Source organism: Neoarius graeffei, chromosome 21, assembly GCF_027579695.1.
Source record: "Neoarius graeffei isolate fNeoGra1 chromosome 21, fNeoGra1.pri, whole genome shotgun sequence".
In the NCBI taxonomy this organism is placed as follows: domain Eukaryota; kingdom Metazoa; phylum Chordata; class Actinopteri; order Siluriformes; family Ariidae; genus Neoarius; species Neoarius graeffei.
Window position 1 is genome coordinate 36,450,005 of NC_083589.1, and position 19,918 is coordinate 36,469,922.

Genomic DNA, 19,918 nt, shown 5'->3' on the forward strand with positions numbered 1-19,918 from the left:
TATTAAATTACCTTCTGATTATGCAAACTGAAGTCATATTATTCCGTTCTCCTGTTGGTTTCTCTGCAGTGTGTGAGTACTGTTTCCACATAAATGCAGACTACATGTCCAAACACAGCGCTCTCTCTCTCTCTCTCTCTCTCTCTCTCTCTCTCTCTTTCTTTCTCTCTCTCTGCTTGTAATACATGTTTTGCATCCCACATGTCTATTAGTGTTAGGTGATGCCAAAACCACCAAAGGAGAACCTGGCCCACCTCTCTGCAGGGTTAGCGATGATCTGCTGCACGTCAGCACTGCATTAAGAGGCTGGAAGTGAACTGAACTGAAACTTTGTAGGTCTCCGTGAAAGACTACGCCAAATCTGGATTAGTGGAAATGTGACTTCAAACTCTTGTGGTACCAATGCAATGACATTTTATTCAGCTCAAAGTCTTTTTTTTTTAATGTTAGTAGCACGTTCTGAGTAGAAATGAGTTGTTTATTAGCAAGGAAACTAGCCTAATATAAAACTCTAATATTAAGATAAGTACAAATCTGCTGCCTCAGGTGACACTGGGTAATTTTTTTTTTTTTTTATTTATTGTAGCAGACACAGGAGGTTTTGTGTGCGCTCTCACTTGCTTTTTGAGAAACTGCCAATAAAGCTAATCCAATTCAGATTTTAACCAGACCACGAATCTTAGTCAAGAATGAGAGATGCTCAGTCTGATAAAAAAAAAAAATGCTAAGTAGACATCAGGAAAAAACATAAAAACTGCACTCTTGTGTTCTTATCATAATGCTTGGCAATGTGATAACTCTTGTAATGACGCACATTCTTTAGGACTGATCTCAGCATTTTTAGACACTTTATCATTCGTGCCTGTCGTGATCCTTCTGCTGGAAGTTGTCTCGAAGGCAGCAGTTTTTCTCCTCTTTTGGTAGCCTGTTAGCATGTTGCTATCCTACTCCCCTGAGAGCTTGATTAAGAGGTTAGATAAATGACTTGGTGAAATCAAGCGCTCTGGATCTTAACTATTAATTCAAAGCTTAGAGCGTGCCAGTGGGGCTTAATCGCTTGACCCTGCTTGCTGTTGACTGTGTAGTACTGTACGGTACATGGTACATGCATATGAGTGAGCTGGCACACACTCAAAAGTGCTCTTAGCTTTCTAGAGGAGCTACCGTTACAAGGAAGTGGAGTTTGTTGAAGTTTTACTTAAAGACTTCAATTTTCCTCTTGGTTGTTGAGTGGCTTTGTGGTGAATTGGTGTCTTTGGAGGGTTAACCACAGCCCACGCATGTCTCTCAGCAAAACTCCATCAGCACAGGTGTCAATTTCACACCCTGTCATACCGCCGTCAGAGGGATTCTGGGACTACAGTGGGTGAAAGGGAGGAGCCAAAACGGTGCCCAACTTCAGGCTGCATCTCTGTGTGGACGTTGTGCCAGCGGCCCTGGCATGCTTGGAACTTTTTGAGTTTCTCTCTTGTTCTTTCTTGGTGCATAGCCAGTAGAATTAATGAGGGCTCAGTATTGGTCATGTCCCTCTGAAGAAGACATGATTTTACTGTATTTTTAAAGAATATTTGGATGAGCTTTCCCCAGGCTGGATATGACACATTCACGATACGCCAGTGGGAAAAGTGAAACAGAAACTGCAATTTTGTGAGCTCCATATTTTATCTCGGAAACTTTCCTTCTAAATTTAGCCATCTAATGTAAGTGTATCAAAGCAAGATTTCCTGATCTTTTTTTTTTTTTTGCCTTTGATTTGCCATTAATGAACTCCTTAATGAATAAATGCATGTAATTTGTGTATTTTATTTGATTTTTTGTGTATATTCTATTTTGTAAAATTATATATCAATATACTAAACTAATACAAAACCAAATGAGTACTTTTTTTTTTTTAAATCTTAAAGGTAGTATTGTATGTAAGCAGAAAACAATTTCCCAATAGATGGTACTGCAGGGCGGCACGGTGGTGTAGTGGTTAGCGCTGTCGCCTCACAGCAAGAAGGTCCTGGGTTCGAGCCCCGTGGCCGGCGAGGGCCTTTCTGTGTGGAGTTTGCATGTTCTCCCCGTGTCCGCGTGGGTTTCCTCCGGGTGCTCCGGTTTCCCCCACAGTCCAAAGACATGCAGGTTAGGTTGACTGGTGACTCTAAATTGACCGTAGGTGTGAATGTGAGTGTGAATGGTTGTCTGTGTCTATGTGTCAGCCCTGTGATGACCTGGCGACTTGTCCAGGGTGTACCCCGCCTTTCGCCCGTAGTCAGCTGGGATAGGCTCCAGCTTGCCTGCGACTCTGTAGAAGGATAAAGCGGCTAAAGATAATGAGATGAGATGGTACTGCAGTCATGGGTGAATAGTAGTGTGCGTACAATACAAGTCAAAAGTTTGGACATGCCTTCTAATTTAGTGGATTTTCTTTATTTCTCTGAATTAAAAGACACTTCATGTCTTAAATAACGATGGATATCGTTTCTCTTTACTTAGTTGAGCGGTTCTTGACATAATATGGATTACTACAGTTGTGGAATAGGGCTATTTACTGTATTTTTATTATTTATTTACTGTTTGATCTCAAACGCATTAAGAAGGCAAGAAATTGCACTAACTTTTGACGAGGCACCTGTTAATTGAAAAGCGTTCCAGGTGACGACCTCATGAAGCTGGTTAAGATCAGGCCAAGTGTCATCAAGGTAAACGCTGGCTACTTTTCACATTTTTTTTAAACACATTTTTGTTTACCACATAATTCCATATATGCTCCATATGTTATTTCATAGTTTTGATGTCTTCAGAATTGTTCTACAATGTAGAAAATACTTGTAATACAGAAAACGCTTTGAATGAGTAGGGGTGTACAAACTTTTGACTGGTATATAATGAATAAGTTATTTGGGATTCAGCCTGGGCTATAAGATTGTAACATTGCAGTATAATTCTATTCCATTTTTAAAGGAACCAAGCAAAGATGTGTATATGTTTTTCTGGACGACACCGAGCGCCTGGCCATTAGCCAATTTTGTTTTGTCCGCTCTCCTGCATTAAAAAAAAAAAAAAAGACTAGAGATAGCCATCTGGATAATAACTCGCCCTCGTTTCCTGCCGCTAAAACACTGAAACAATGCGCCAAAATATGAGCATGCTGCTTTTATCTCTGCAGCCACTGATCTGCTATTTTAAGGACTTTTGACACACCGTGACACGCTCAGCTCTTCTGAGGCTTTGTTTGCGCCGCTTCCCTGATGGGAGTTTGTCTTCCTGCTCACACCTTGATGATTCCTGCTACCACATTCTCTCTGCTACTGCACTTCCTTAGGAAAAGACATCAAATCTTCAGAGTTCGAGAGAGACTGCATGAGAAAAAGGGTGGTTTTGAATGTGTGAGACACCAGAAAGCAAAATAAGCAGGCTAAAAGCAGGTTGAGCGTCAGAGGGATAATGCTGTCTGGTTGTTAAAAAAAAATCCCACTGGAAAAAGTGTGTGTGTGTGTTTTGGTGGTGGAAAAAGGGACGATACTGTAGGTGGGGCAGCGATGTGGCTGATAAGCTCACTGCTGTGGAAACTGTGCCATGCCTGGACCCAGCTTGCAAAACGTTTTCTTTCTCTTTAGTCCTGATTCTCATCTCTCCTTCACTATCCTTCCTGTTCATCTCTCTCCTTACTTAATAAGTGTATGGTGAATGAATTTGAACGTGTGTTAGAGTTAAACCAAGACTATACAGTATATTTGCCACTCAGCCAGGTGTTTAGCACCATCGCTTCACGTTCATCTAAACAGTCCCAACTCACCTGAAATTACAGTGTGTGTGTGTGTGTGTGTGTGGCAGCTTCAGGATTGCAACCATGAGCTGTTGTGGTTTTTTTTTTTTCTTCATCAATTATTAAAACTTTACTTGCTGTGTAAAAATGAACTGTACTGAGATAATTATTAATCAAGAATACATTATTTAAACCTGACATCAAATTTTTTCAGCTGTTGTAAGTCTACAGTTCATGCATTTCTAGTTCATTCCCCATTTGCATCAGAATTTCAAATTGCGTTGCCATATATTTAAATACGTTACTCCTAACATATATGCATTAAAAGATGATTTATGTTATTCTATCCACATTCACTGGATATGATCAATCACACACTCTGATTGGCTACTCTACTACTAGGATATCAGCTCATATAGCGTGAGTAGAGAAAAACAAAATGGCGGCGCGTTTTGCTGAATCAGCCGAGGACGAAATAAAAACTCTACTTGAAAAACAAAACACCAAAAAATACAAAAAAGCAACAAAATATGGAATGAAAGTGTTTAATGGTAAGAACGTATCTTTTTTTTCAAGAATTATTATCACATTTTTCACAAATTGCTACTGTCATTTCATTGGTTTGTTTACATTACATTCTAAGCAGAAATGACTTTGTCAGCTGTTTTGTATAAAGTTTTTATTTATCGAATTTGCAAAAAAAAAAAACAAAAATGAAAATGCTCCATTTCTCAAAATCCAGTGAAATGTGGATAGAATAAAACAGTTATTCCACTCAATCTTGTCATACACGGCTTATAGCCATCAGCTCATGCATGACTTTTTATTTCATGGAATAAATGTTAAATGTGACGTGATTTTGCTTTAATTTTTTTATTTTATTTATTTATTTATTTATTTATTTTACAATATGTCTCAGATTTTTCGTGCCATGAAACTGGAGCTTGTGACTGTCTGTGTGTGTGCGCTGTAGCCTAACATCGGGCGCCTGGGGGTCCCAAATGGCCCTTCGGGGGAGAAGGTGGCAGTGGTAGCAGTGGATGACTGTGATATCGCCATGGCAGTGCGCTTTGGGACTCAAATCGGGAACTACTCCTGCGCGGCGCAGGGCACACAGACGGGCCAAAAGAAGTTAGTACCTATTACTCTCTTTATTTATCCATCACTTTCTGTCTTTCTCTCTCTCTCTCAACACAGTTCACCTTTAGAAACTGATCTGTTGTGGAAAAACAAAACTCCATTTATATGTTTTCCAGTGACAAACCCACATCCTCACTGCAAATCACTCAGGGGCGCAGATACGTTTTTTGAACTGGGGGGGACAAAGCTGCCAGCAAACCAACCCCACCCCCACCTCGTGTTGTCAACATGTGTTGACTTTCTAACTATGCCTGTGTGTTGTGTGAGCGGCAGTCAGTCAACAACTCTTCGCAAAGTTTCCTTATGAAACAATATGCTCGCTGAAATTATGGCAGGGAACGCCAGATTAAACATTAAAACTGCCTTCTGAGCACTGTATCTACAGGCTACCACCGAAAGAAGGAGGCTACCAGAAAGGCATCTCTACTCCGTATGATTTTACTTTCACTACGACATTACTTTGAACAGACTATCAAAAAATTGCAAGGTGATATGATAAAGTAAGGCACAGTTTACTTACAGTTGTTTTTTGAAAAAACGATGCAATCGTTTTCTGCCTTTTCGGTTTGGCACCCTTCATCATGCCGTGTTGGGGTCCTGAACTAGGAGCTGTCCCCGATATGCCTGTCAAACTTGTTGTGGATAACCATAGCAACCAAGCTCGAGCTCGCAACCTGTGCAGTCTGCGCAGCTCAACCAACCAAATATCAGTCTTGTTTTATGTGAGTTGTTGCAACTATGTATGTACTGCTGTGCACCTCAATAAACCGAATGGTAATTAGTCTTTTGATTTTTCCGTGAGGTTTGCCTTATGCAAAGAAAGACAGCATAGACGTTTATTCCTCCCTATAAGTGGGGGGGACCGAACGAGGTGAATTTAAATCTGGGTGGGACGAATCCCACCCGTCCCACCCTCTATCTGCGCCCGTGAAATCACTACAAATTTATTCTGACTGATCACTGAATATTTTTGCCTTGGTGCGCAGAGTGGGCTCTTCCAGGATGACCCCGCCACCATCGACAAGACACGAGGGCTCACTAAATACACAGCCGTTCAAAAGTTTGGGGTCACTTTGAAATGTCCTTATTTTTGAAAGAAAAGCACTGTTCTTTTCAATGAAGATCACTTTAAACTAATCAGAAATCCACTCTATACATTGCTAATGTGGTAAAAGACTATTCTAGCTGCAAATGTCTGGTTTTTGGTGCAATATCTCCATAGGTGTATAGAGGCCCATTTCCAGCAACTATCACTCCAGTGTTCTAATGGTACAATGTGTTTGCTCATTGCCTCAGAAGGCTAATGGATGATTAGAAAACCCTTGTACAATCATGTTAGCACAGCTGAAAACAGTTGAGCTCTTTAGAGAAGCTATAAAACTGACCTTCCTTTGAGCAGATTGAGTTTCTGGAGCATCACATTTGTGGGGTCGATTAAATGCTCAAAATGGCCAGAAAAATGTCTTGACTATATTTTCTATTCATTTTACAACTTATGGTAGGAAATAAAAGTGTGACTTTTCATGGAAAACACAAAATTGTCTGGGTGACCCCAAACTTTTGAACGGTAGTGTAGTTTGATTAGTATGAAAAAGATGATAGGAATTATATGCTAAATCCTTCACAGTCCCCACATCTCAACCCAGTTCGAACACCTGTGGGAGATTTTGGAGTGACATGTTTTCCTTTAAAGTGTCACTCGCCTGCAACTGTTTTAACATCTGGTTAAACAGCTTTACACATAGGGATTAAGGCAGTGGGTGTGGCTCCTCACACAGCTCTGCATGAAAAGCACTTCAAACAAATGCAAATAAAAAAAAAAAGAGTGAGAACAAGTGTTCTCAGTCTGATAGGCAGCAACCTGCTCTGTTTTGTACCAGCCTGCTCCGTGCAGGTCACGATGGGGATGAGGTTAAAGGTTAAATGCAAGTACGTTTTTAAATAGCTCTGTGTGCCATGCATATACATCATATACATGGCATATCTAACAGAAGTACTGCTGCATATAATATGTGTCAGATAACGGAATCCAGGGACACATGTCGGCCCGGGGGCATTTTGAGTTATTGACAGATTCAGAAAGTACAGTTTCTAAGCTTTCCAATGATGCCTTCCATGTGGAGATCTGACAATATTTGAAGAATGTGTGGCCTTTTGAAAGTGTATACCTCTTAAAACAGAAAAGGGAGAAAATCGCCCTCAAAGTTTTCCATCTCAGCTGCTCTGGGTGTAGGGCGGGCACATAATGCTGCTCATCTGCATGACATTAAGGAAAGCCCTACCCCCTACGAGCTAGCACGATGCTACTTTCATGTAAACAAAGATCACCACATCACTTTTCCTTCCATGCAAAGTATGCCCAAAACAATTATGAAGTACAAAAATAAGTCCTAAAGTATACTTCAACGTTTTGTGGTTGAAAAATTACTCACACCGTAAGAAAGAAAGATAGCACAATGATGACACAACTAACACAACACTAGTTTCATGTAAAGCCTCGGTCACAACCGGCCGTACAGTACGTGCTCCTACGGCCGGTCTACATGCAAGAAACGCACGGAGGGCGCGCATGAAACGCACGAGAGCGCGCGTGTGATGTGCTGATTTTCGAGCTGCAGACCGGCCGCAGAGGTTTGTTGTCATGTCAAACAAACTCTACGGGCACTTACGTTTTTTCAGGTTGCAAGACAAACTTGCGGCCAACGCGCGTCTTTCTCCGTGAACAAAAAAAAAAACACGCAGCGATTTGGGAAACGCCAAAAATCGCACGGCCAAAAAATCGTATGTCCGGTTGTGACCTAGGCTTAACCAAACCACAACACTCTCCGTTACATGCAAAAATTACCACACAGCCTTAGATTAATAAACTTACCCCATCAGAAAGAGAAATGGCGCCTTGCACACACCAATACCTCCGATGGAAAGTAGTCCTAGAACGGTCCGTGTATCATCCGATCATTCAAGTATTCCATTCAATCTGGAAAACAAGGTTGCGGTTTTTTTGCTAGAAATGGTTATCTCCGATGTAAATACCGTGTGTCTGTTTGCTTCGCGGTGTTTCAGTTCCTCTGCGCTCTGTTTAGCTTGCTCATTCCATAGTGAAATCACACGCCTGTATGCAGCTTAAGTAGCCACGAGCTCAGCTCATATCATACAGCTGATTCGCGAAAAAAAAACCCAAAAGACTTAAATCATCATGTGAATGGCCCATATGGTAATTTACCCACACCCCCCAGCAGGCTACAGTCCTGACAAAAACGAGACAATTTGCAACAAAAAATGTATGCTTTTCCAACAAAACAGTCTATTATCTGAAATACTGATTGCATTCTTCAAGATCTCAACTTGCACATGATGGAAAAAAACAAAAATCACAAATTTAGAAAAAAAATGCTTCTTTTGCGATTATCTCGGATTCGTTGCGGCCGACATGTGTCCCTGGATTCGGTGAGGGGTCACATATGTTTTTATACAATGTACAGCAAGTAAAAAGATTTAAGAATTGCTAAAACAAGCTCAAGAAGGACTCCATGCAGAGCATTTTTTAAGGATTTTCCACTAGGACACCAACTGGTCTGGGCAATACAATCACAGGCCCCAGAGTCCATGCGGCTGCACCACTGCGGCATATTCTGTGATGCAAAATGGTTCACCAATCACCATACAGACAAACACACTACAGTGACTACACAGCTATCAAGAGCAATTACCAAGCACAAATGTTATGTCAAAGACACTCAAAGTTACACAGCAATGACATCGGATTCTGACATCAGCCATCTCAGTAACCAAATTTTAGTTTTGTTTTTCTTAACCAACATGATCTTGTGTGTATATCTTATAACATAGATCTTCGTTTTCCTTGTTAAATGTATACTTACATGGTACTTGGTTAATGAATTGCAACTGATTGAACCAAATGATAAGACATAACTTGGTTTAAAATTTGGTCTCCCAGTGAAGCTGGTTTGGCATTGATTAGGAGACCAAATCTGGCCACTGGGAGACCATTTAGTCTCCCAGTAACTATGTTAAAAAATGCTCTGACTCCATGGGCATGTTGTGACATAAAACACAAGCTATCGTGGTACTGACCACTGCAAAGACACCCAGTATTTAGGACAAAACCCACTCTTTAACACAACACCTTCCGTTACGGACTAGGTCACAGTAAGTCTGCTAAATCCGCACAGTCGTTTGATGTGATGCCTAGTTGGCTGATTTTATAAGAGACTTGAAATGTCTCCATTTTTGCAAGTCGTGCATGGAGATTAAAAGTGTACCTGTGTACGCTCTGATCTGCTTTAAAGACCTAACCATGTGACCAGTAATGTTTCACACAGTCATCTCATTTGGAGGATTCGGCTCCCGTTGTACAATTATGGCATCTACAATTGACACTGCAGTTATGAGTTCACACTGTAGTTATAGTGAGTCAACCAAAACATTTCGTTCTGGTTACTTTCAGTTCCTTTAAAGGGATCTTCCAGCGGATTTATTCTCAAACTTATTTGAAGTAAAAGTAGTCGCAGATTTCAAAAAAATCAAACTTTCATTTTTGGAGAGCAAATAGTGTTTGAGAAAAATGAATTTTCTTCAAAATGTCAGATGGGCTTCCTGCGGTGGTGACGTATGCATTGCCTTGGAGCAACTCAGCTGTTTATATTCTCTGTTTACATTGTAGTTTTGCTAGTTTTCCAAGTATTTTTACCGAATTGATCAGTTTTTAAATAAGTATGCCTCATTGTGTAGCATATAAATGCCACGATGATGCTAAAAAGAAAGCACAAGCTGGAACTAGACTGCATTTCCACAGAGAAAATGCAAAGTGTGCTTGATCAGCTGTGGCAGAGGGTCACCGACAGAAACTGGATCATACATGAGACCTCGTGCTACAATTTTTATTTTTTATTTTTAATATGATCTACAGAAAGTGTGTGTAGTGTGTATATAGTGTAGTGTATGTATTGTGTTGGCTGCATGTTCTAAAATCTCAGTTTTAAGTGGCTCAACGCGTAGCTGAGTTCTAAAATCTCTGTTTTAAACCATGCCACACACTCTGTTAATTTTCCCAGCACCAGTTGTAGATCATGTAAAAAAAAAAAAAAAGATTTTAGACCGTGAAGTGTCATGTCACACTGCAAGTTGAGCCATTTTAAACCTAGATTTTAGAGCGCACAGCCACACACACTACACATACACTTTGCTACACACACTTTCTGTAGATCATGTGGGGGAAAAAAAAGATTTTGCGGTGCGAGGTCTCATGTATGATCCAGTTTCTGTCAGGGACCCTGTGCCACAGCTGATCAAGCACACTTTGCATTTTCTCTGTGGAAATGCAGTCTAGTTCCATCTTGTGCTTTCTTTTTAGCATCATTGTGGCATGTATATGCTGCGCAATGAGGCATACTTATTTAAAAACTGATAAATTCAGTAAAACTATTTGCAAAACTACGATGTAACCAGAGAATATAAACAGCTGAGTTGCTCCAAGCAACCACTACCTGACGTCATCGCATATGTCACTGACCTCAATCATGGATAACCCCTCTCACCCCCTACATGAGGCTGTGGGGGCTTTAAGCAGCTCATTTAAGCCTAGGTCACAACCGGACGTACGATTTTTTTGGCCGTGCGATTTTTGGCATTTCCCAAATCGCTGCGTTTTTTTTGTTCATGGAGAAAGACAGGCGGCACGGTGGTGTAGTGGTTAGCGCTGTCGCCTCACAGCAAGAAGGTCCTGGGTTCGAGCCCTGGGGCCGGCGAGGGCCTTTCTGTGCGGAGTTTGCATGTTCTCCCCGTGTCCGCGTGGGTTTCCTCCGGGTGCTCCGGTTTCCCCCACAGTCCAAAGACATGCAGGTTAGGTTAACTGGTGACTCTAAATTGACCGTAGGTGTGAAATGTGAGTGTGAATGGTTGTCTGTGTCTATGTGTCAGCCCTGTGATGACCTGGCGACTTGTCCAGGGTGTACCCCGCCTTTCGCCCGTAGTCAGCTGGGATAGGCTCCAGCTTGCCTGCGACCCTGTAGAAGGATAAAGCGGCTAGAGATAATGAGATGAGATGAGATGGAGAAAGACGCGCGTTGGCCGTAAGTTTGTCTTGCAACCTGAAAAAAACGTAAGCGCCCGTAGAGTTTGTTTGACATGACAAAGAACCTCTGCGGCCAGTCTACGGCTCGAAAATCAGCACGTCACACACGCGCCCTCCGTGCGTTTCTTGCGTTTTTTGCATGTAGACCGGCTGTAGGAGCACATACGGCTGGTTGTGACCGAGGCTTTAGTAGTAGACTGCTACACCCACGGTGTAAGAAGGAGAGATACCGCAGGTCATTCATACCTACTGCTGTCAGACTGTATAACACCCACAACTTGTAATGTAGCACCAATAACCTGTTTGTCGTTATATTTGCACTACTTCACCACTACTACCTCTGCCATCTCTCATCAATGCAATTATTATGTGCAATTAATATAGGCCCTAAACTATTTTTATGCATACTTATATAAATATTATTTATGTATATATGTGTGTATATATACAGAGTCTACCTGTAATGTGCAATTTTTTCCGAGCCTCTCAATAAGGCAATTTTTCTATACTTTTTCATGGTAGATAATGCAAATAGCCATCTGTATTTAATCCTTCATTTGTCTAATTTTTATTTCAGTTTTATTTGTTATCTGTTTGACATTTTCTTGCTACTGTAACACGTGAATTTCCCCGATGAGGGATGAATAAAGTGAATCTAATCTAATCTGACATTTTAAAGAAAATTCATTTTTCTCAAACACTATTTGGTCTTTGAAAATTAAAGTTTGATTTTTGAAATCTGCGCCGACTTTTACTTCAAATAAGTTTGAGAATAAATCCGCTGGAAGGTCAATTTAATCTTTATTGACTTATAACGTCGGTGACATGAAATGAAATTTATGTTTCTTCAGCTGATAGATAAATCAGTGACTAAATCAATACTCAGCTATATAAATACGATTACTATTATTGTCTCATCCCCTCAGTATAGCATGTTTGCATCTTATTTTCGCGGATTTGTTTTCTTGAAGGTCACTGGACCTGACCGGCCCTCTCCTGCTGGGTGGTGTCCCAAACCTGCCAGAGGATTTCCCAGTGAGAAACCGAGACTTTGTGGGCTGCATGAGGAACCTAACCATCGACAGCAAGCCCACAGACATGGCCAGCTTCATCGCTAACAACGGCACCACAGCAGGTCTGAATATTAGCGTGACTGAGTTTAGAGTTTATTAATAAAGACAGTAAGCTCATCATGTTCTCTCTAAGCACTGGCATATACATAGGTTTAGCCCATGTTTACATTAGACCGTATCAGCGGATCATCAGATTAACGTTTTTAAAACGATTCGCGTGCACACAGCAACACCAATACACGGATACGCTCGGCTCCGCAGGCATCCTGCGCTCCAAATCACTCCGCCCTGAACAGCGAGTGCCCTCTGGAGGGTGCGCACTCCGGCCCTGCACAGCTCACAGAGCGCGCGAGTGAAGCACACTAGCAGTGTTTTCGGGACTGAGCCGCTGTGTGTGTGATCTCAGTGCATATCACTTACCACTTGCAAGTGGAAGGATGGCAAGCCTAAAGACAATCATAACTACACAATGAGCAGTATTTGCATCAGTATTTGCAGTATTTTCATACTTTTATACTCTTTAATGAAAGGTGATACAAGGCGGAAGTCCGCGCCGTTTTTCAGCAGTCGCGTCACATGACCAACGCCAGCGAATCAGGAAGGTGGATGTCACAGTGACGTTGTCCAATGAGACGCCAGCTAGAGCTCAGCACAGCGTATCCGCGTATTCTCAATGTTTACACAGCACCGGAGCTGACACGATCTGGATTGAATACGTGGACCCTGGCGGATTCCCGTTTCCCGGCGTTTCCAGGCGGTTTAATGTAAACGGACAGTGCATCCACGAAGAAAACGAGACAGATACGGTCTAATGTAAACGTAGCCTTAGAGTTATTTCATTAATGGGTGTAGATTGTTTCAGTGTACTTTATCATAAGTGCTTCTAATCTCAGGAAAATTTAATGCACAGCCCTTAATGATCACAGTGCAAATGTATTTAATTAAACTATTCAAATTATTTATGTATTAGGCATATCTGTACCATCGTGTATCGTAAATAGACCCTGTTAAAGCTTTTAATTTGTGAACTGTCCGTCCACAAAACTCTGCTTCAAAACATTTCGCATCATTAACAGCACTTTGCCAAGTTGTATTATTTATTCTGGTGCTTAGGTCTGAGGTTGAGCTAAACACATTCAAGTCAAGTGACCAGTAAATGTATTTTTAACTTGAGTAGCTGAATGATTAATATTGGAATTATAACTGAATTGATATTAATTGAAACTGAAAGGGCATCATGAAGCTCTGGCTCATCATGAAACACACGACTTTAGGGTTAGTAGTGCTTGTAATGTGATCATGTAACGGTTAAACTCAGTGTAGATGATGAGTTAATGATGATGTGTCTCAAGAGTGTTGTGTATGATTCAGCTACTCTCTTCTCTCTTTTTCTTCCAGGCTGTCCTGCAAAGAGGAATTTTTGCAAAGAGGGCCTGTGTCAGTATGGGGGTCAGTGTGAGAACAAGTGGAACACCTACTCCTGCGACTGTCCTAATGGCCGCGGAGGCAAGAACTGTGAACAAGGTGAGTGTGTGTCCTGTTTTTTTCCCCCGTCAGTCGGTGTTTTTCCTTTTATTCCTGCTTTTATCTTTGCTTTATTTTGATAAGCATTAAGGCCAATTTATGCTGACAACCCAGTCCTCGCAGATAGCGTCGCAGACAGTGTCTGCGTAGCCCCTCCCCCCCTTCGCAGACACTCTGCGCGCACCTCCCAAAAATTGTGACCACCGCAGAAGCCTCGCAGACAGCGTTGCAGACAAGAGGGCTCTGATTGGTCCACTCTACATCCGCTGTACACGCACTTCCACTTCCCTACTTTCCCGGTTTGGTTTGTTTTCACGACCGGCATTTTTAAAAACACGAGCGAAGATGGAGCAGCACGAAGAGCGGTTGATCGAGGAAGTGAGGAAGTACGTACATCTATACGACTCCAGTTCTAGTCATTATAAGTAACCGGAGGATAAACACTCCACTAACCACACCCACCAACTACTCCTAGCGGTTTCGCGACTTCGCGCCCCCTTGCGTTGTGGCGGTGAATAACATCGCGCACGCCTATTACTCCCCGCTCAACGATAAATTACAACTGTCTGCGAAAAGCTATCTGCGAAAGCCTTGTCGCAAGAGCATGCAGAGGCCTTTAGTCTTCATGAATGTCCTGTTATAGAGAAACGTCTGAACAGATATCCATCAGAATGACAGAGTTGGCTGTCATTTTCAGCCCAATATTCAGCTCACTGTGAGACAGACTCACAGCAGCAACAGATAAGACCCTCCAGCAACTCTGCTGCCATGTTGTTGCCAAGCCTGTTAAGATGCACCTTTTTATTCTTTTCAGCTTAATAAAAGGGTTCGATTTCATCCCTCAGGAAGAGTATGAGTCACCGTCACATACTTGGCCCTGAGCCAGAGTGAGAAAGTGTAGAATCAAGTTCACGTTTAGGAGCTCAGCTCCAAAGGAAACTTCACTATGGCCTTGAAAAGGCATGGGACGAGCGTGAGACTGCTTCAGAATGGAAACTGCAACAGGGATATGGTTTTTGACCAGTTGTGCATTTTATTTAATTTGATTTTGCTTGGGTTTGTGTTGGATTTTTTGGTAATAGATCTCTGCTTGGGCTGAAATGAGTAATGAACAAGAAGCAACAGTGGTAAGGAAAAAAACTCCCTGAGAGAGCATGTGGAGGAAACCATGAGAGGAAACAGACTCAAAAGGAAAGCAATTCTTTTCTGGATGACATTGGATCATGTGATGATTAATCATGACAGAATACAGTTGTAGAAGATAGATTTCTTTGAAAAAATATAGTCAGATTTCTTTGAAAATGAAAATATTTTTAATTACTTTAAATGTTGAGTGTTGTAAGTATTACGTTATTATTAAAGTGGAACTGAAGTCATTTTTAAACTTGCTTTATTTCTTAATTAACGTGTTATTCAATTACGTTTTCGGTTTTAGTAACCTTATATCGTGACTCGCATTGGCAACTAATTGCAATTAAATATTATACTTATCGGCCTATTCGGTTTTTAGCCATGTTGAATTTAGTTCGTTTGGTCCACGGCAGGCGTCGCTTATCCGCGCGATCTTCACGAGACTTGTGCGAGACTTCGAAACGTGAAGTGCCAGCCAGGTGTCAGTGCCGCCATTTTGAAAATGGTTTCCCAAACAAAGTATTGCACAAAAATGAGTTTAAATGACGATTACTGCCTACTTTTTTCAAACTTTCCTGATCGCTATCAAAACAAGCACAACTTCCAGCTTGATTACATCAGCATTCGAAAGAGGGCGCGCGCGTCTTTTGACAACGTTGGCAGATGTTGGTCACTTTGATTTCCGCTGTACGTTTTACTTCCTTCCTACGATGTCTCGCACAGGTCTCGACGAATCTCGTTTACGGCCACTGCTTTGACATTATGGGCTGATATATTACAGAGCATATTTCAAACACTCATAACTTACTACAGCAGTGACAAAATAGCGATCAAAAATGCATTACTATATTTAATAAAATGGGAGAAATAGAATTTTGATAATAAATTTGCCTTCAGTTCCCCTTTAAGCCTTTAATCTTTATACTTCCTCAGACAGGGTGAACATTAGATGTAGCGCTAGACTTTACATTCATATCGTAAACACGCAAGGAGAAATTGCGATTGTTTTCTGGAGGCAATATCATATTTTATAAATGTTAAAGTGCTAGTCTTACGAAAATGACATCACCCCTGGAAATTATACCTCATAAAACTAGACATGTTAAATACTTTATTATCTAAATTGTATTTTAATACGAGACCGGGAACATGTTCTGTTTAGCCGGTAAAGTTTGGCTCTTTGAGTCCACCATTAATCAAATGCGTTCCTGATAAGAAGAAAGAAGAAACCTTTGTTCGTCACATGCACACTTCAAGTGAAATTCATCCTCTGCATTTAACCCATCTGAAGCAGTGAACAAATGCACACACTCAGAGCAGTGGGCAGCCATGCTACAGCACCCGGGGAGCAGTCAGGGGTTCGGTACCTTGCTCAAGGGCACCTCAGCCCAAGGCCGCCCCACGTTAACCTAACTGCATGTCTTTGGATTGTGGGGGGAAACCGGAGCACCCGGAGGAAACCCACGCAGACACTGGGAGAACATGCAAACTCCACACAGAAAGGCCCTCGCCGGCCGCTGGGTTCGAACCCGGAACCTTCTTGCTATGAGGCGACCGTGCTAACCACTACACCACCGTAAGTTATTGTTAATTCAAAGGAAGTGACGTCATGTGCAACGCCTGAAAGTTCGAGGCATTTCTGGCTTTGTCTGCTTTGCAAAGTGTAGCACGTTTTTAACAACATTTTTATTCCACAACAAAGCTAAAACCAAAGCATGTCTCCGAAGAGGTGTGTCGTTCAAGGCTGTTCAGGTGTAGCTGATTAAAAAAAAAAAAGTGGAATTTCGATCCATTATAGCTCAAAGTCAGCAGGACACTTACAGAATGAATGGGTTCGATTTATACGGACAAAGAGAGGTAACTTCAAGCCGACAGGACGGTTTGGTGTCCGCTCCATACATTTTCTCATCTCATCTCATTATCTCTAGCCGCTTTATCCTTCTACAGGGTCGCGGGCAAGCTGGAGCCTATCCCAGCTGACTACGGGCGAAAGGCGGGGTACACCCTGGACAAGTCGCCAGGTCATCACAGGGCTGACACATAGACACAGACAACCATTCACACTCACATTCACACCTACGGTCAATTTAGAGTCACCAGTTAACCTAACCTGCATGTCTTTGGACTGTGGGGGAAACCGGAGCACCTGGAGGAAACCCACGCGGACACGGGGAGAACATGCAAACTCCACACAGAAAGGCCCTCGCCGGCCCCGGGGCTCGAACCCAGGACCTTCTTGCTGTGAGGCGACAGCGCTAACCACTACACCACCGTGCCGCCCTCCATACATTTTGAAAAAGATAAATTTGTGAGACAGATTCACATAGAAGGATTTGAGTGACGTCTGGTACGCGGAGCAGTTCCTACGGTCTAGAAACGAAAGTCAGAAGCACCATCCCAAAGAGCTCACTGCTTGGGAAGTGTCAAGCTTGTGTTTAGCCTGTTGCTTGAGTTTATTAATTGTCCTTAGTCTTTTATGCATTTAACTAATAGCAGTTCTGAAGTTTTATACTAGGCACTTTCACTTTTAGTGCTGGAGCTGGCAGGAGCGAGTGGCGCGTTGTGCTTTATGCATTGTGCGCAGCGAGCGCGCAACAGCCAGGAATTTGTTAGGATTCCTCTCCAAAACTAAGTTGCTCATAAAACTACAACCTTTTCTGGTTCTAACAGTACCAATTAGGACCATGTGGACCCTTTCTATTTTGTGCTACAACGTTAAGTATAGGTGAGGGGGATCAGCGTGTAATTACCGTTATGTATTTTTTACCAAAATCACCGTATCTCTGCAACCATAAAATATTTTTCTCAAAATTCCAAAACCTATGATGATCTTGCGGTGTCCCTTTACAGAGAGCTTATTTTTAAGTGAATTGAACCTGTTTGGAATTTTATGGTAAAGTCTCTACAATAATCACGGAACTGGCGTGAAGGAAAAGGCCATTGCAAGATTAATTTATAATCACTCTGTGATAAACTTCCCTGTGTATTTCTCAATCTTATCATTACCTTTTTGTCCACTGAAACATGTGTGACGTTATATTGCATCTAAAAACATGATTTCAATATCAAATGAATGGACACGCCATCCTGTTATCTCTCAACTAACTCATCGGGGGGGTTCTGTATTTATAGGCTCTAAAAGAGATTCTCTCACAACATGAGCAAAATGTAAGAAGATCATAGGTTTTGGAATTTTTAAAAAAATCTTTTATGGTTGCAGAAATACTGTGATTTTAGTAAAAAATAAATAAATAGCTTTAATTGCATGCTGAACACCCCCCCCCCCCCCCCCCAACACACACACACCTGTACTTAACATTGTAATACAAAATAGAAAGGGTCTACATGGTCCTAATTGGTACTGTTGGAACCAGAAAAGGTTGTAGTTTTATGAGCAGCTTAGTTCTGGAGGTGAACCCTAATAAATTCCTGGCTGCTGCGCGCTTACTGTGCACAGTGCGTATGGCACAACGTGCCACCCACTCCTGCCGGCTCCAGAACTAAAAATGAAAGTGCCTATTTATTGCCATTATTTAGTCTTGTGCCTTACCAAGTGAGGTTACAAAAATGACAATTACAAAGAGACACTGTTTTATCATAACTGTGAAAGTTGAATACCAAATCAGTAAAAAAAAAAAAAGAATAAGCAAACTATGATTTGTATCATGTATTAACTTCCTAGGTTCCAGAAAACGGCTCAAGCAGTTGTTGCTCTTCTTCTTCACGAGCGACTTGGCTTGCGTATTCGTCCGCCTCTTTCTCCGTGGCTATAGGTTCTAAATTTAGACCCTCCAGGATTTCGCGATATTGCGATTTGCAACTTCAACACAAATTCAACCAATCCCCGCGAATTCAGGGCGGTGTTGCAATTATATCCAGTCACCGCAACTTTCCCACAAATTTGACCAATCGTTGGCGTCGTCTTGAGGTGACGTCAACAAACTACCTTCCGCCTTACTTCCGTGTATACGTTCAAGAGAAGCAGCATGTGCGAGTCAGTGTTTATGTAGGCTTAAATTCTGTTACTGAAAGTGTGTTATGTTTACAGTGAAGGACTGTGCGCACTTTACATTATTTTTTACTTAATACAAGAAATTAATGGATGCCAACATTTTTGCCAAAATGGTATTTTATTTTCCATTGTTTAGGCAGCTTCAGCATCATACTGTGAGATTCTGTTCAAATTGTTTTTTTTCTTCTATGAAGCCTGAGCCATTTATTTTATTAGTTTATAATTATTGTTTAATTTAGTCTTCAGGAGAGACTGCCTGCACACAGTACTAGTATTAATAGGTTTTTTTCTTACATGAAAGCTGAGGCATTTATATTATATTTTAAGGTAACTTCATGTTGTGCTGTGAGGTTCTATGCACTTTAATTGTTGAACCAACAGGTGCATTTGGATAAGTAAAGCTTATTTTTCTGCATTTTTGTAGTCCTGGCAATCTTTTATATTGGTAAAGATGTTTATAGGACCATTTCTCAGTGTCTTTGTTTTTTTAATCAATAGTTTTTCAGTAATAACTTAATATTTAACATATCACTCAATTTTAATCACAAAAAGAGAAAATCGCAACAATTTCTCGCAACTTTCACTTCCTCCCGCAAGGTAATCGCAACAAAAACCTAAAAAACACCGCAACTTTCATCACAATTTTTTGGAAAACCCCCGCAACATCAGACATTTTAGCCCGCAACAATCACAAAAAAGGCCCGCAAAATCCTGGGGGGGCTGTAAATTATCCTCAGACAACCAACCAAAGACTGAGGACGAGTTTGAAGAGCTTTCGTTGTCTTTTTCAAAAGAATCGGTATCAAGAACACACGCCATTGCAGAGAATAGTATCGGGTCTGTGTGGACACAAAAGAAGGCAGTGGCGCATATGACGTCACACATGCAGCAGCACCGCTGACCTTTAAATCGCTGCGATCTAATAATGGCGGACAAGCTTTCGGTGAATTTTGGAACAGAATTCAGATGCAAAAATGTATTTTCTGAATTAATTTTTTATTTATCGGTGAAGTTTACGACCTATTTGAGCATATCACATACACAGAAAACCTGGGATTTTATGATGTCATTTTCATTAGACGAGCTCGTTAACGTTTTAGATTTGCTTTTACATATTTCTCAGCAGTTATATTTTCTTGTCAGTAACGATTATCTGGATTCGGCATTTTATTTGCCACCCATCGGCCTGTTTA

General features: G+C 41.4%; 1 protein-coding gene across 5 annotated transcripts in view; it reads left to right on the forward strand.

Annotated features, from left to right (window-relative positions):
- celsr1a (cadherin EGF LAG seven-pass G-type receptor 1a) overlaps positions 1 to 19,918 on the forward strand; it is a 221,762-nt gene that overhangs the window by 133,829 nt on the left and 68,015 nt on the right. For all 5 annotated transcript variants that reach the window (XM_060903047.1, XM_060903048.1, XM_060903049.1 and 2 more), the window contains 3 exons: positions 4,725 to 4,882; positions 11,957 to 12,120; positions 13,457 to 13,582. In XM_060903047.1, coding sequence (XP_060759030.1) covers positions 4,725 to 4,882; positions 11,957 to 12,120; positions 13,457 to 13,582 — 448 coding nt within the window. The remainder of the gene's footprint in view (positions 1 to 4,724; positions 4,883 to 11,956; positions 12,121 to 13,456; positions 13,583 to 19,918) is intronic.